General features: G+C 33.2%; 1 protein-coding gene and 2 long non-coding RNA genes across 4 annotated transcripts in view; all 3 read left to right on the top strand.

The window, feature by feature from the left end:
* The first annotated feature begins 800 nt into the window (after nt 1–800).
* Nucleotides 801–4,802, top strand: LOC111367482. The gene is made up of 2 exons (XR_002697831.1): nt 801–972; nt 1,228–4,802. It is a non-coding gene; the product is annotated as an uncharacterized LOC111367482 (long non-coding RNA).
* Nucleotides 4,803–6,625: 1,823 nt separating this feature from the next.
* On the top strand, nt 6,626–12,244 carry LOC111367481. 2 transcript variants are annotated; one of them, XR_002697829.1, is made up of 3 exons: nt 6,626–8,613; nt 9,653–9,869; nt 11,816–12,244. It is a non-coding gene; the product is annotated as an uncharacterized LOC111367481 (long non-coding RNA). The 2 variants fall into 2 exon arrangements; XR_002697830.1 differs by having other exon boundaries at nt 6,752–8,613; nt 11,835–12,244.
* A 1,928-nt stretch (nt 12,245–14,172) lies between these two features.
* LOC111366749 (heterodimeric geranylgeranyl pyrophosphate synthase large subunit 1, chloroplastic-like) overlaps nt 14,173–14,893 on the top strand; it is a 981-nt gene continuing 260 nt past the window's right edge. Inside the window, exon 1 of the mRNA XM_022987448.1 lies at nt 14,173–14,890. Coding sequence (XP_022843216.1) covers nt 14,288–14,890 — 603 coding nt within the window. The 5' untranslated portion in view covers nt 14,173–14,287. The remainder of the gene's footprint in view (nt 14,891–14,893) is intronic.

The raw sequence follows: 14,893 nt of genomic DNA, 5'->3' as shown, positions 1-14,893 counted from the left end.
GTCCGACAAAATTACGCAGCTCATAGAGAGAATCTTGGGAGAAAGAAAATGGAAAAAGAGAAGAAGAAAGGACGAGTATGGTATGGATAGTTGTCTGGAAAATGGTACCGAGTGAAGAGAGATGAGAGGTTCTGAAAAGAGAATAAAGATATGGTTGCGTGTGTTAGTACTCAGAGGGATAGGAGCTAGTGATAGGGAAATAGGGATGCAATGGTGAAAGCCACGCACTTCCAAGCAGCGGCTCAGCTAACACGGCTCCGCTCCATTCAAATTGATTGAGTCGACCAAGAAAATGGCTTGTGAACAGTAACACATCCACTGCCTCTTTTATATGTAGTTAGATTAGATAGATATATTACCTTGTAAGTCACTATGATCTATTATTATCCTTTCAATTTGGCACAATCAATACTGAGTAATAGTCAGCTAATGGGCTTAAAAACTATTGGGCCGGGTCATAGCCCATACTTCAATTCCAAAATCGCTTGTTTGAGCGCTTTTTTAAGAAAAATATATTTTGAAATAGTAATTTTTTGAAAAAATGTGTTGTTAAAAAATAAAAAAAAATTATTTTCGTATAAAATTATTTTATACAAAAATGAGGTAGAAAAATATATTTTGAAATAGTAATTTTTTGAAAAAATATTTGTTCAAAAATGAAAATAAAAATTATTTACGTATAAAATTATTTGATAGAAAAATGCGATAGAAAATGAGTTTTATAAAAATGGAGGTCAAACATTGGATAAGTAATAAAAGATTATTCTACTTGCACATTCAAGTACTCTGACATTTTTTCAATTGGGACCAATGGTAGAATGTCACTTTGCGTTGTGTCAATTGGGCGTAACACTTAGCTAGCAAAGCACAATAATTCCAATAACAATTCCATGAGTGAAGCTTTCTACTCAGTTATCTCCGCCATCAGCCGTCCGCCTCTCTTAGTTCCTCCGTTCGTAAAATGCAGATCAGGTAATCCTTTTTTTCTTGAACTTCATCATCATCATAAGACCCATGGAAGTACGCATTCTCATTCGTAGTTTACTACGCAGTTTTTGTTTTTTGCCCCCCCAAAACCCTCGATTTTTTTGGACAGGCTTTTCATTTTTTGGATTATGATTTTAATTATTTTTTAGCTTTCAAAAGTTAAATTAAGAAAATCTGACTGATTTTTCTTTTCCTTTCTTTTCTTTTCCTTTCCTTTCCTTTCTTTTTGTTTCAAATTAGGGGTTGCCGGTGTGGAGCTGGATTGAGATAATCGATGAATCGGAAATTTACACCTTGAACCAAATTGCTTGGCTTATTAGGTTTGAGTATATATTCTCTCTCCTTTTGCTTTTTGTTTGTCAATCTGGCAAAGTAGCCTGAATAAGTTTACATTTATCAAGTTTTTGAACAAACTGACAAAATTTTATATTGGAAAGAGGGCAGATAGTTGTCTTGTGGGGATATAGTTTTTTTTCCAACGAATTGATAATTGTCTTGTGGAAATATAGTTTGTACCAAGCCTTTAAATTGCCTAGCTGATGCTAATAGCAGAATCATGGAAATGGAAATTTTTTTCCCTTGACCAGAGTTAGAATACTGAACAATCAGGATAACATATATGCAACTAAATAGTTTTTCTTTCTTTTTCTTTTTATTTTATTTAATTTTTTTTTGCCTGATCCTATAAGAAGAAGATTGCATGGGGGAATAACTTGAATACTTAGAATTCCGAAGTATGGCCATGGAATGACAACCATTTCTATTTACAAGCCCAACCTTTGGAACATAATACAGGTGGTGAAGAGCCGACATTGAGGCGCCAACCTTCCCATCAATGTGAGATTTGGGAAAGATTATCTTGTTATCTTTAGACTAACTTTTATCCGTTGAGCGACGCCCTTTTTCCTTGGCACGGTCGGATCACTGAGGCTGTCTTTCATCCCTGCTTGACAATGGATCTTGAAGTCAAGCTTCCTTTTACCTTTGCACTCGAGGGCCATTGGTCCGTTATCCTGATCATGATTTTCTTACTCCTAAAGGAAAAGATACTTTCCTTTTGGGCCGGTTGTGCGTGAAGAGGGATTCAAACCCTCGACACCGTACATGCTCTTTAACAATAATAGTCAAATCGGAGGAAAGCAACAACACTGTGTTTACCTCATTTTCGCCCCTACAGAGAATCCAAACATTGACGCAAGTCCTCAGCAAAATCGAGGAACGACTGTCTAGCTGATGGGTGAGTAACGCGTAAGACCTTGCCATTGGGAGGGAAATAACAGCTCGAAACAACTGCTAGTACCTTGAAAATAACTCTCCTTTTTACCCTACAGCTAGCTACACAATTCCTTATATTAAAGGTGCATTTGACTTGTAATTTCATTTGCAGAAGATTCTATACAATCAAATCTTTTAACACCACATGGTTCATGTTATTCGATTTTTTGAATCATTAGTTTTTAAAGACTTGAGAAAGTGGAGATTCCGAATCTTCTAATACCACTCGGTTCTTGTTACTCTTATTGTTTAATTATCACATCCTTGCACCTTGTACCCTGCACTGCGTACTAGTGCTTTCATTTCCTTCGGTTATGAACAATGAGTTCATTTTCAAAACTTCCTTTAATATGATTGGGTTCTCATAAGAATTTTACATTTATAAGGTTTTTGAACAAATTATGATAAAAAAAAGAGAGGAAAATTGTTTGTGGAAACATAGTTTTTTACAAAACCTTCAAATTGCCTAGGTGGTGGCAATCACAAAACGTGGAAATTGATTTTTTTCCTATGTTGCCCATTGTTAGAATACTGAACAATCATGATCATATATATACGAGTAAATAGTTTTTTTTTTGCCTAGAACTTTTTTATCAAGAAGATTGCATGGAGGAAAAACTTGAATACTTAGCCCTTGCTTGATCCCTATTTTGGGGGAAATAATGCATTTTGAATAGCAGATTGATGGAGAATGTGTGGTTAAAAATTTTAAAAAATTTTTGCATTTTCATGTAATATTATTTTATTGAAGAATGTGTGATTGAAAATGAATTTTGAAAAAATGATTTTTTTGAATAATAGGAATAAAGCAAGGGCTTAGATCTCTTGAGTATGGTCATTGCAAGACAAATGTGGAGAATATTGAAAATTTGAAAAAACTACTCACCTCTTGGCTTTGCCTAACAATTAGCTCCAAAATTCTTTTGTATTAATGAAATTCTGATTTCATTTGAAAAAGATTTTATTGAGATTCTATACAATAAAATCTTTTAATATCACTCAATTCACATTACTAAATCATTTTAAAAGAATCAAGGATGTGGAGATAAAGATAACATTGAATGTTTGGTACATAATGATCATGAAAAATTGGACATTATAATTAGCAATTTGTATGACATGATTTTCCTCTTTAATTGTAATGTCCCAAATTAAAAATTTTAAATTGCTACAAAAAGTTTCATAAAAATTTAACATGACAAATAATTTCTTATAGATTTATGTAAAGATGGTTTACTCAAGGTTAATCTATAATATTCTTTTTATACCAAATATTAATTTTTTATTTATATTAAATTAGATACCTTACCTTGTCTATAAATGTTTGAAAAGATCATATGAAAATCAATCTAAAAGTTAATGATTAGGGACGTAATTACACGGCGCTTTAAAAATCATAAATTTAATACTGACAAGCAAAAATATTAATGAATATGGGTTGCTAACTTTGTCGTCATCTAATTAAATATAACAATCCAGTTCAAGGCATCCTTAAATATATCAAACAGTGCTGCATGAAATTAAAGTGCAAAATTAGTCATTTGACCCAAGAAACATAATCAATATTTTATTTCACAAATTGGAGCATTTCCTTCTGATGGATTATAGCTATTTTTAAACTATCACGTGAAATATCCACACAACAATTTATTGATTTTCTATCATATTATATACACACACATATTTTCCAAGCAATTTCGCAAAGTTACTCCCTATATTATTACTAGGGACATCGTCAAACAAACAAATGGTTATGTCTGAAAATAATTCATGTGTAATATATATGTCTCACTAAATGCGAATGTAGTGAACAATTTTCTTAAATATATTCCACTAAAAGCTAATTCATTTAATTTACACGTTTTATTTTACATGATAGATAATAAATATATCATAAAATATTGATTTCACATATTTACCGTGACAAACAATGTAGTTCCATGTTTCGAATTCAAATAAAGGGAAAGAGATAAATAAATTAATAAAACTAAAGTTATTGTTGGAATTTAAAATTTCAGCCACATTACATCGAAATTACTTTATTAAGTCCAATGAACCCTGGCACAACGATAGCACTTCATTGCTTGCCAACCAACAATCCATTCTAATCTGTGAAAAGTAGGGGAAAAAGGGGTGAATATAAGGAACTACTCAGTGTGACACGAGTATATGTGCAATTCCAAATAAAAGTACCAATTCATGAATTTAAATAATTATTTTGTCATATCATAACTTTAGAATTTGAGAAGAGCTCCTAACATATCATATCATTTGTACTGAATGCCCATTATCATGTATCATAACATATCCAATCATATCAATTCGTTAGCATAATATTTATCAACATGAAATAATAAAATTAAATGGGACAATCTACTTGCACCCTATTCATCCTACCTTAAACCTTTGAAAATTTTGATTTGATGCTCACAAAATTGTAAATTTTTGTGCCTCTTGAAATATTCCAAAACTTTTAAAATAATTTTCTTTCCTTCTAAAAAATATGGAGAATTATGAAGCATAAAAGAAAGAAGGGAAAAAGATATGTATATAGAGAGAAAATGGGGGAGAAATAATTGGGATGATTTGGGTTGGGATATAGTTTTAATTTGAGTTGGCATAGACTTATTCTCCTACTAAAACACTTAATATATATAATTATATAATAATATATATTTATACACAATAAATATTTATAAAAACTAAAATCTCCAATATAGTAAGTAAATTTAATTTAATTAAAGGGTTAAAATCATACCATACTAAATATGTTCAGTGTCTAACTTTTTATTAACACACGTTGAAATAGTATAAAGCAAAAGGTTTAAGTGAAATTATCTCATTTTCAATTTTGTTAAAGAATTTTTATGTGTTTCAATGCCCTTTGAGACTCGAAAAAATGGACAAGGTTATTTTCCTAGGAACATATATACTGGATTCATTATTATTATTATTTTTATTTTTATTATCGTGGGTATTCGAGCTAGTTTACGCACACCTTGACCAATTCCACGGGGCCCTGAAGTTTACAGTCAGGTATTCACCTCAGTGACCTTAAGCGGACTCGAATTAGTGAACATTGGGGAGCAGATCCAAGGTCTAACCACTAAGCTACTCCTTAGGGTTACTAGATTCATTATTATAATGGTAACCTAATGCCTTTGGTCAAGTAGACAAGTAATATATTGAATCTAATCCTAATATTGATCTAGTGGTAAAATTATCCAATCTTATTTATTGTCACACTATTTCCTCTCAAGGGAAAATGGTGCCTTTTGTCTAAAAGGTAAAGACCTCACAAACATGTTGGAATGGTAAAACTATAACCAAAAATGCAGGACAATTCTACTCAATATCACTTATTACTATTGGTTTAGGATTTAATTATTATTAGTTATTATGATTCCTAGTATTTATAAAATATACTAGTTTTGTTAATTCTACTTCTATGTGGAGTGAATTATTAGTTTTCTTATTCTGTGATTAATTCTTTTACATAATCTACTAGAATTAGTAGATTACGTCTTCTTCTAATGTCTATGTAAGAGGAGGTTGAACTTGCTTGTAATCACAACTTATATTCAATATATTCAAGTTATTTAGAAAATATTCTTGAGCTTTTTAGCCTTTTCTTGTTTTAAGAACTCAACGTAGAGTATTGTAGACATAAAAAATAGTTGGCTACTCACCATTGAGTATGATAGGACCGAACAAAAAACTCTTCTATAGCAATACGAGGTGCTTCCAGTTTCTACTAGGGGATATGAAGATGTAAAAATGGGTTCCTGTCAAAGGGTTTTCATGAAGATTGGTTAATTTTTTTGGAGGTTGTTTTGTAATTTTTTGACCTTTTTTTGGGTTCATGGTGAGGACTACGTCTCAAAACAACTCGAGGCTTGTGCATCGCGTCATGATGGAAAAATGCTTTGGACATGATTACATGTTAAATCTTGCTGACATTGTGCCTGTTTGTAGCCCATAACTAATTCCAAAACCTAGGAAAAATTCATCAGCTCTGCTTACTGCTCAAATATCTTTACCGTGCACCATTGTCCGCTGCTTTCATTTCCTCCATCTATGAACTGTGAGATGAAGAAATTACTTAAAAGTGACAATAACCTAGATCAAATCATCTGCGCTTCTTCAACTTCATCATCATTAGAACTTTGAAAAGAGCACATTCTCATCCTAATCTGCGCCCGGTTATTTATTTTCCCCTTGGGTTATAAGTTCTTCATCTGTTAGCTTCCAAAAGTTGCATTAAGAAAATCTGATTGATTGATCAGTCACCCTTCATATTTTTCCTTTTCTTTTTTGGTGCAAACTTGATCAAATGACCCCCTCCCCCTCCCCCGGCTATAAACCTTACGTAATCTCTTATAGGGTGGAGAAAGGTGACGGCACTAGGTTTTTCCCCATCTTTCTTTTTTCTTTCCCTTTTCTTCTTTTTTCCTCCTTTCCCTTTCTGTATTGGTGGCTTAGGGCTTGTTTGCATAAAATAAAAATAGGCTTCATATAGTGTTACTTACTGCTCTATTAAGTCTAAATTACAATCTAGTCCATTATTTTCTATTTTATATAATGCTTAGTAATTAACTTCCTATAATTGAAAATTAAGCCTCAAAATTCTATTTTGTTCGTCTTAACCTTTTATTCAATACTCATTTCCTTCTTTGTGAACAATTGATTTTGATCTATTCAAATTGACATCTTGGGTTAGTAAAAAAATTGAAACTTGAAAGATGTACTCACGTATTCGTTTTCGAAATTTGGAATTTTTTTAGCCGAAATATCTCAATGTCCTATATTTTAGAAAATAAAAGATCCGACACTTAAGATGCATAACCGTACCCAAGTCCAAACATCATAGGTAACTTGAATCTACGAAATTCATCGTTTTAGATGATAAGCCAGGGAATTAAGTTTTATGCTAAGATGTACGGATTGAAATGTAGTTTGTGACATTTTTACAGATTTACATTAATATCTCCTATAAAGGAGGATAGAGAACAGCACCATAAATTTAATGCTCCATAAACTTAATGCTGCCAACAATTTTTTCTTTCCGTTATGAACTAAACATAGATAGAGCGTATATTTTGACACACAAAGTTCTCTTATTGCCGCTGACTTCAACATTTCAGTCGCTTAATTTTTAGACCCAAAGTTGCTTAGCAGCTTAAGTTTTTGGTAACTTGGCGCTGAAAATTTCATATATTTACCATTTGATAAATTATATAAATGAAGAAAAGATAAGTTGGTTCGTTTTGGCTAATGTAACTCGACAAGTGAAATGTCAATGGTGACAACTAAGCTACAGCTAATCATTTATCTTGATCAGAAGGGAAAAGTTATATAATTGTAAAGCATTGTTGAAAGGTGTTACAGTTGTATTAGGTTGGCTATGCCAAAATTTCTTTATTTGTCTAAAACTCAAATAAAGTTGGTAATGTCATGGTACTTTGATTAAATTGATTATACATTTTGTCAAAACTGACTTCTACAAGTAAATAAATCCGAATTTTGATGTCAAGTCTCAATTTAGCGGCAAATTTATACTTATCGATCATTTTATCATAACATTTTATATTGTTTTATAAAGTTGTTAGGAGGTAAATTTATATGCAATTTCTTGTTTCGACCATATATGGAAAATTTGTCGGGATTTCCACATGTGGATTATTACAATTTATCTTCCTTACACTTTAGTTTTAGTCATATAGTATAGATAAATTTTTAAAGCCAGTTGTAAAGCCAGATGGGTGATTGCAAATGCTAAATGAAGCCAGTAAATTAAATGCCACCATTATATTTAATGTATCTCATTTAGTACATATTTTTCACACCATTGAAAATTTTCAATTAGTTCTTATGGTGTGAAATAATTAAATGATTAGAAACCTTATTAACTTGATCTACTAGTGAAAATAAACCGTTAGATGTAAAATTGTATTAATGCAGAAATTATAGCAATAATGACATACTGAGATTTGAAAATGATATATTTTTTTTTTTCATATCTAACACTGTGAAAAGAAAAAGATCAATGTCTCCTGTTTAATATGTTCTGACAAGTGTCTTTTGATTTATTGGCAGTCATTTGCTGAGGGTGACAAAGGCTCATCAGCATTTCATGGAAATATTTGGATTCAAGTTGGTACCAATCCATGTGATGGGATTGATATAATTTGGTTGGAAGTTGTAATTAGCGTGATGATACCATGAATTAATAACTCAGAGACGTGACCCTCGTAATCAGTGTGGTGACACATTGAATTAATAGCTCAAAATCGTGACCCTCAGAATTTTGAAGTATTTGATTGGGTCCTGGACTATGGCCCACTGCTATTGGTATGTACCTTTTGCAAACAATTATCATTTCTCTTGGGTTTCTTATGTTTATTCAATAAAGTAACTGTCTATTTTTAACTTTATTATAACTGCAAAACAGCATTTTTCATGTTTGGTATTTATTCAACCAAGGTCCAATTTATGGCTCTGTTGTGGAGGAAAACTTTGTACAAAATCTTATAATGCAATTTCACTGGTTTGACCATATGTGTGTAATCTGTCATGCAATCCATGTTTGGATTATTACAATTTATCTTCCTTACATTGATGATTTATTTATATACTATAGATGAAATTGCAAAGCCTGATGGGTGATTGCAATTGCTTTCTTATCTTCGTATTTTAACTTTATTATAACTGCAAAACAGCATTTTTCATGTTTGGTATTTATTCAACCAAGGTCCAATTTATGGCTCTGTTGTGGAGGAAAACTTTGTACAAAATCTTATAATGCAATTTCACTGGTTTGACCATATGTGTGTAATCTGTCATGCAATCCATGTTTGGATTATTACAATTTATCTTCCTTACATTGATGATTTATTTATATACTATAGATGAAATTGCAAAGCCTGATGGGTGATTGCAATTGCTTTCTTATCTTCGAAGCCAGTAAATTAAATGCCACCATCATATTTAATGTTTCTCATTTATTACAGTTTGATATAACCCACACCGTTGACAATTTACTAGTTCTAGCGCATGTCTGATAAGTAATTATAAGATGTGGGCCCTTGGGATAAAAATAATGTTTGACCAAAAGTGATTAAATTATAATCACTTCCCAAACATGCAGTATCCACGAACATTTTACAATTGATCCGTGAAAATAAAGTATTTCTCTGAACTTTACTAATGCAGAATTAACACTAGGGTCGTTGCTATGAGATCTGAATTGAACTGATTTAAATTGAAATCTTCATGAAAAAATATCGATCTCCCCTGTTTTATCTGTTCTGAAAAGTATCTTTTGATATGAAAGCCCAATCATTAATTGCTTGATATTTATGAGAGAGTAATTGTTTGCTGTGATTTGCAGTGAGTGGATGATATCTGGAGGAATGAAGGTGGTAATTACCGATCTTATATTTTTGAGAATGGTAGCCTGTAAAGTCAAAATCAATGAGATGGTGCTGAATATATTTTGATTTAAAGTCAAAATCAGTGTAATGACACCATGAATTGAAAGCTCGAAGTTGTGACCCTGAAAATTTTATAACATTTGATTTGGTCCTGGTCTTGGCCTACTTCATTTGGTAAGTACATGATCAGTATTTTTTCCCCCCCCCCTCATTTTTGGTATTATTTATGTTCTTGTTCAACCATGGGTAAATTAAGACATGCTATGCTTCTGCAAGTATTTCACAACTTCTAGCAGTCTGGATTAAGTTCATATTTGATACTTCTGTATAATATGTTGTCTGTCGTACTGAGGTGCCGAATTTTTATCCAGTTGAGGCTCTTAAGATGTTTAGAGCTCTGTAGTGGAGGAAATCTATATAAAAATTAATTATTCTTATATCAGTTGTACTCTTTTAGTGTGTTAACTTGGTTGATGTGATGGAAACCTATAAATTTCCTTTCTAACATCAAAAATAATTTAAAATTTTCCAATTTTATTTTGTCTTAGTTTAGGATTTTGTTTGGACAAGATTAGATAGGCTTCCGCAGTTTGTTAAGCTTGTGATGCTAGATGTCTCTTTGAATTTAATCTTAAAATCTATTTAAGGCAGCAGATGATACTGATCACAATTACATGTATATGGAAAATTTTCCTCCTAGGTAAATTATTCTCCTCTTCTTCCATTTCCTTTTCGTCTCTCACTCTTCCCCCCTCTGTCTCTCCCTCTCCCTCTCCCTCTCTCTCTTCCTCCCTATATGCTGTAAGTCACGATATTTCTCAACTTAAGGGAGTATTGGGAAGCAGCTGGGAAAAAAATCAGTGTACTAGTGTACGTCCCAAAACCGTTTTATCTTGGGTTAGAACTGAGATTCCTGGATTTGTGTGGTAAAAGGTGAGCTTTTCACTACATGGGATTTTCTCTGCCAAGTATATATACATGTCGATATATAGTTTGGTCGAATGAAAGTCTAAACAAGCTTTGAAGCAACTCCGAATGGATGAAACGTGCAAAAAATTTGTATAGATTTTACATATCTGCTCAGGATTGGCGGTTCACTCTTGTTTTTATTATGAGCTGCTTACAATATTATCAGAAGAAAATGAATGAAATGGAGATTTCGCATGTTCATGTGATGAGTGGTGGCATGACTTAGTGATTAAAGCTTAGGGACTTTTTTATGACTTTTTTATTTGGGACTCTTTTGAACTTTTTTTAAAAATAGGGACAATGATTGCAATTAGTTCTTTATATTTGGTTTTTTTTTTTAAATTTAAATAGAAGGGCATATTAGTCATTTTATAGCTTTTTATTGAGAAATAATGAAAAGGATGTTTTGCACTAGAAAATGTAAAGATGTGATGAAATGCTCCAAAAAACGAAAGGTAGGCACATTTTCCACAAAAATCATAAAAGGTAGGGATGTTTTGTGCTTATTATCCTTTTCCACAATAAGTTTGAAATGTAAGGACGTTTTGTACCAATTACCCATTTAGGTAACTTACAAACACCCCCTTAAGTTGTTTTATCTAGAAATCCCTAACAACATTCATCTTCTTCCCAAACAAGAATCATCTTCCTCCAAAAAATCCCAAAAAAATCTTTCAACAATTGATCATCATACAGATTTCACGCAATATGTAAACTCTATTATCGCACAAATCAAAGTCTGATTTCACCTTGCGTTGATTGGGGATTTATTGCAAGCATAAAAACCCTACTTGAAGGAGTATGTAACAACATATTCTCTCTGAAATTCCTTTGTTTTCTATTATAGCCTTTATCTGATACTAAGAAGTTTAAGTTGATATTGGATTTGAAGCATGAAGGGAGATCATCATACAGATTTCACGCAATATGTAAACTCTATTATCGCACAAATCAAAGTCTGATTTCACCTTGCGTTGATTGGGGATTTATTGCAAGCATAAAAACCCTACTTGAAGGAGTATGTAACAACGTATTCTCTCTGAAATTCCTTTGTTTTCTATTATAGCCTTTATCTGATACTAAGAAGTTTAAGTTGATATTGGATTTGAAGCATTAAGGGAAGCATGTGTTTAACAAACTCTCACTTGTAGCCAATCATTGTTTGGCCAGACTCCCAGAAACACGACCAGAAATGAGCGAGGTTTTAGAAATGGTGAATCAAGTTGTGGAGGCATCAATAGGGACAGGCGATCCTCAACCACCTCTAAGGAGTACTGCGTCGATGGCAAGTTTTGAGGAAACCGAAGCTGCTAAAGGCAAAAGGAGATTCATGGATGTGAAAATTAGAGATACTGGTTGCTTGGTTCATAAGTGGTCAACAAAGCTTGTAAAGACCGCCTGATTTTCACTGTTTTCTAGATATATACGAGATTGTTAGTAGAGAGATTGTAATGGATGTCACAGAGCCAAGAAAAACTTGTCCTATTATTATCTATAAACGTTACAAAATCTGGATTGTTAGAAATGACGACTGTGTTTATGTGAATTTAGATTTTAATGAAATTTTTGTTCGGTATCAAGTAATGGCTGATGAGATTTTTATTTATTTATTTATTTTATAGATATGATTCTGCCATGTAGAAAAAAAGTAAGAGCTTTTCCCAGAAAATTTAGTCATTATTTTGCATACATCAGCTTCAGAAAACTACTCTGTCCGTCCAAGCTTCGGGTACTCTTGCTCAAAGTAGTTCGCTATCAAATTTCCAATGAAACATTATGGGCAGCCACTCCAGGCACTGCCTGTGTATTTTTTGGAAAGTATGTGCTGTGATTGGTTGAGGTAGAAAGGAAAGAATAATAGTTTGGCCCCAGGATAGAGCTTCGAATTTGAAAACTTTTGATGCAGATTCCGCTAGTTTCTGGGTTCCAATTGAGGGAGGGAAATACAGTCTGCTCAAGCAACGGAAGCCATTGATATTCCTTACCCATTCTCAGTGAAGTGTGCAATATTCAAAATATTTCAATGACAAATTGTCATTCAGTTTTTATTATTAGAAATTAGTATTTTTAAATATACTTCATATATGAAACAGTATTTGTAGTAATTTAAAAATTACATAGTAAAACATGAAATAAAATTTTTGTAACGATGCATATATGTCATCGTCCTATGTGTGAAATATTAAAATCTAGCCATGTTTTTAAAAGAATAAAGATTGTAGTTTATTCATTTTGATACCTTCATGTGTATTTGCGCAGGCCTTTGACAGTCAATTAGGAGCATTTAAAGTAAGCCTCAAACATAAGAGAGGCATTTGATTCTCCTCTAAGATGTCCAAAGGTTTCGATTGCTGCTTAGACCTTGCATGGAATAGAGCCATTACGGGATTTTCCATCCATTGAAGCGCATTAGGCATGCAAATGGTTCAAAGAATGCATGAGATACTGTCGAGGTTGCAAATTCTGAAGAACGAGTCATTTGTTGATCATTCAAATAGATATCGACACGAAGCATGTAAACACATTTGTGACATTCTTTTGTGTTGGTTGATGTGCTTGAGCAATTAACCAATTTTGTATTTTATAAGATGGAGCTTCAAACATTGTTTTTGAGAAAAAAATGCCTCGTATATGTTTCTTGCATTCTTTGGCGCGCCTTTATACATTGAGTCAAGTACCACCTCATCATTTAACATCAAATTCTATGACAAACATCTAAAAGATTAACCAAAAAAGTTTGGATAGGTTCGAGTCCCACATACAGGGAGAGGGAGAGATTAACGTAGACCGCGTTTAAAATTTTCTTCAAGTCAACAAATTTTTGTTTGTCTGAAAAAAATCTACTGATTGGATTGGGTTTGGAATCAACGTATACCTTCTCTTCAAAGTATACACGTTTCTTAATTTCCATCTTGTTTGCTTTTGTTTTCAATTAGGTAACAGCATTTTAAAATTGGGAGCAGTCTTACAACTATTTTGAGTAATAAATTATTGATTAATTGTCCACTTTCATCAATAAGTCAATGGGTTGCAGGACAATTTGTTTAATATTGGCTAATGAACAATACTGTGTTTCAAAAAACAGGGGCCAAATAAGTTGATCTGAATTAAAGAGCAGGGTACCTCAGCGACCCCCACACCCCCACTTAAAAAAAAAAAAAAAAAAAACCCCCAAAAAAAGGGGGGGGGGGGGGGGGGGGGGGGGGGGACTGAATCTTGTTTTCGATAAATATGAAGTCGGCTACAATTCTTTTGGATCCTGACTCTTAAATATACAAGACAAGCTTTACTACTAGACAGAGACAAAGACAGAAATGAGCCACTCCCAAAATTGGTATCACTAGGTTCCAAAACCACATTTTGAAGCTTAAACAATAATCAAATGAGAACAAAAAGAGCATCTCATAGTAAATGGATTGATGCCTTGTATAAATATAGCTTTAGTCTCTATACAACCTACCCAGTCACCTATTGTCTCTTCTTAACATTGATCAATGGCATTCTTGACAGCAATTTCTAGCAATGAAAATTTAGTACTTCACAAACACCTTAACAATGGCTTCTCTCTGCCACCAAAAACTTCACCAAAAACTTATTTCAGCCACCACCTTAATATCTTCTGCATGAAAACTCAGCCTAAACATGTGGCAAAGAGTTCTATTTCTGAGTCATCACAAGCCCAAGAAGAACTAGTGACCTCCAAACCCCTAAACTTAGTATTTCCTGAGTTCAATTTTGATGAGTACATGAAATTGAAGGCAAAAATGGTGAACAAAGCTCTAGACGAGTCAGTTCCTTTGCTAACTCCAATTAAAATCCATGAGGCCATGAGGTACTCCCTTTTTGCAGGAGGAAAACGTGTCCGGCCTGTATTATGCCTTGCTTCTTGTGAAATAGTAGGAGGAGAAGAATCCATGGTTTTGCCCATGGCTTGTGCTGTTGAAATGATCAACACAATGACACTCATTCATGATGACCTCCCGTGCATGGACAACGATGATCTGCGCCGTGGAAAGCCCACTAATCACAAGGTTTTTGGGGAAGAAACTGCTATTCTTGCGGGTGACGCACTGTTGTCCCTTTCTTTTGAACACGTAGCAGCCAAGACTCCAAGAAATGTGTCACCCCAGAGAGTGGTTCAAGCCATTTCTGAACTCGGCTCTGCGGTTGGATCACAAGGGCTAGTTGCAGGGCAAGTGGTAGACATAGCCAGCGAGGGGAAACAAGTG

The sequence above is a fragment of the Olea europaea genome, chromosome 18 (genome assembly GCF_002742605.1).
Source record: "Olea europaea var. sylvestris chromosome 18, O_europaea_v1, whole genome shotgun sequence".
Classification (NCBI taxonomy): Eukaryota; Viridiplantae; Streptophyta; class Magnoliopsida; order Lamiales; family Oleaceae; genus Olea; species Olea europaea.
Note: the sequence above shows the minus strand (reverse complement) of the source record. Positions and strands in the feature narration are given on the sequence as shown.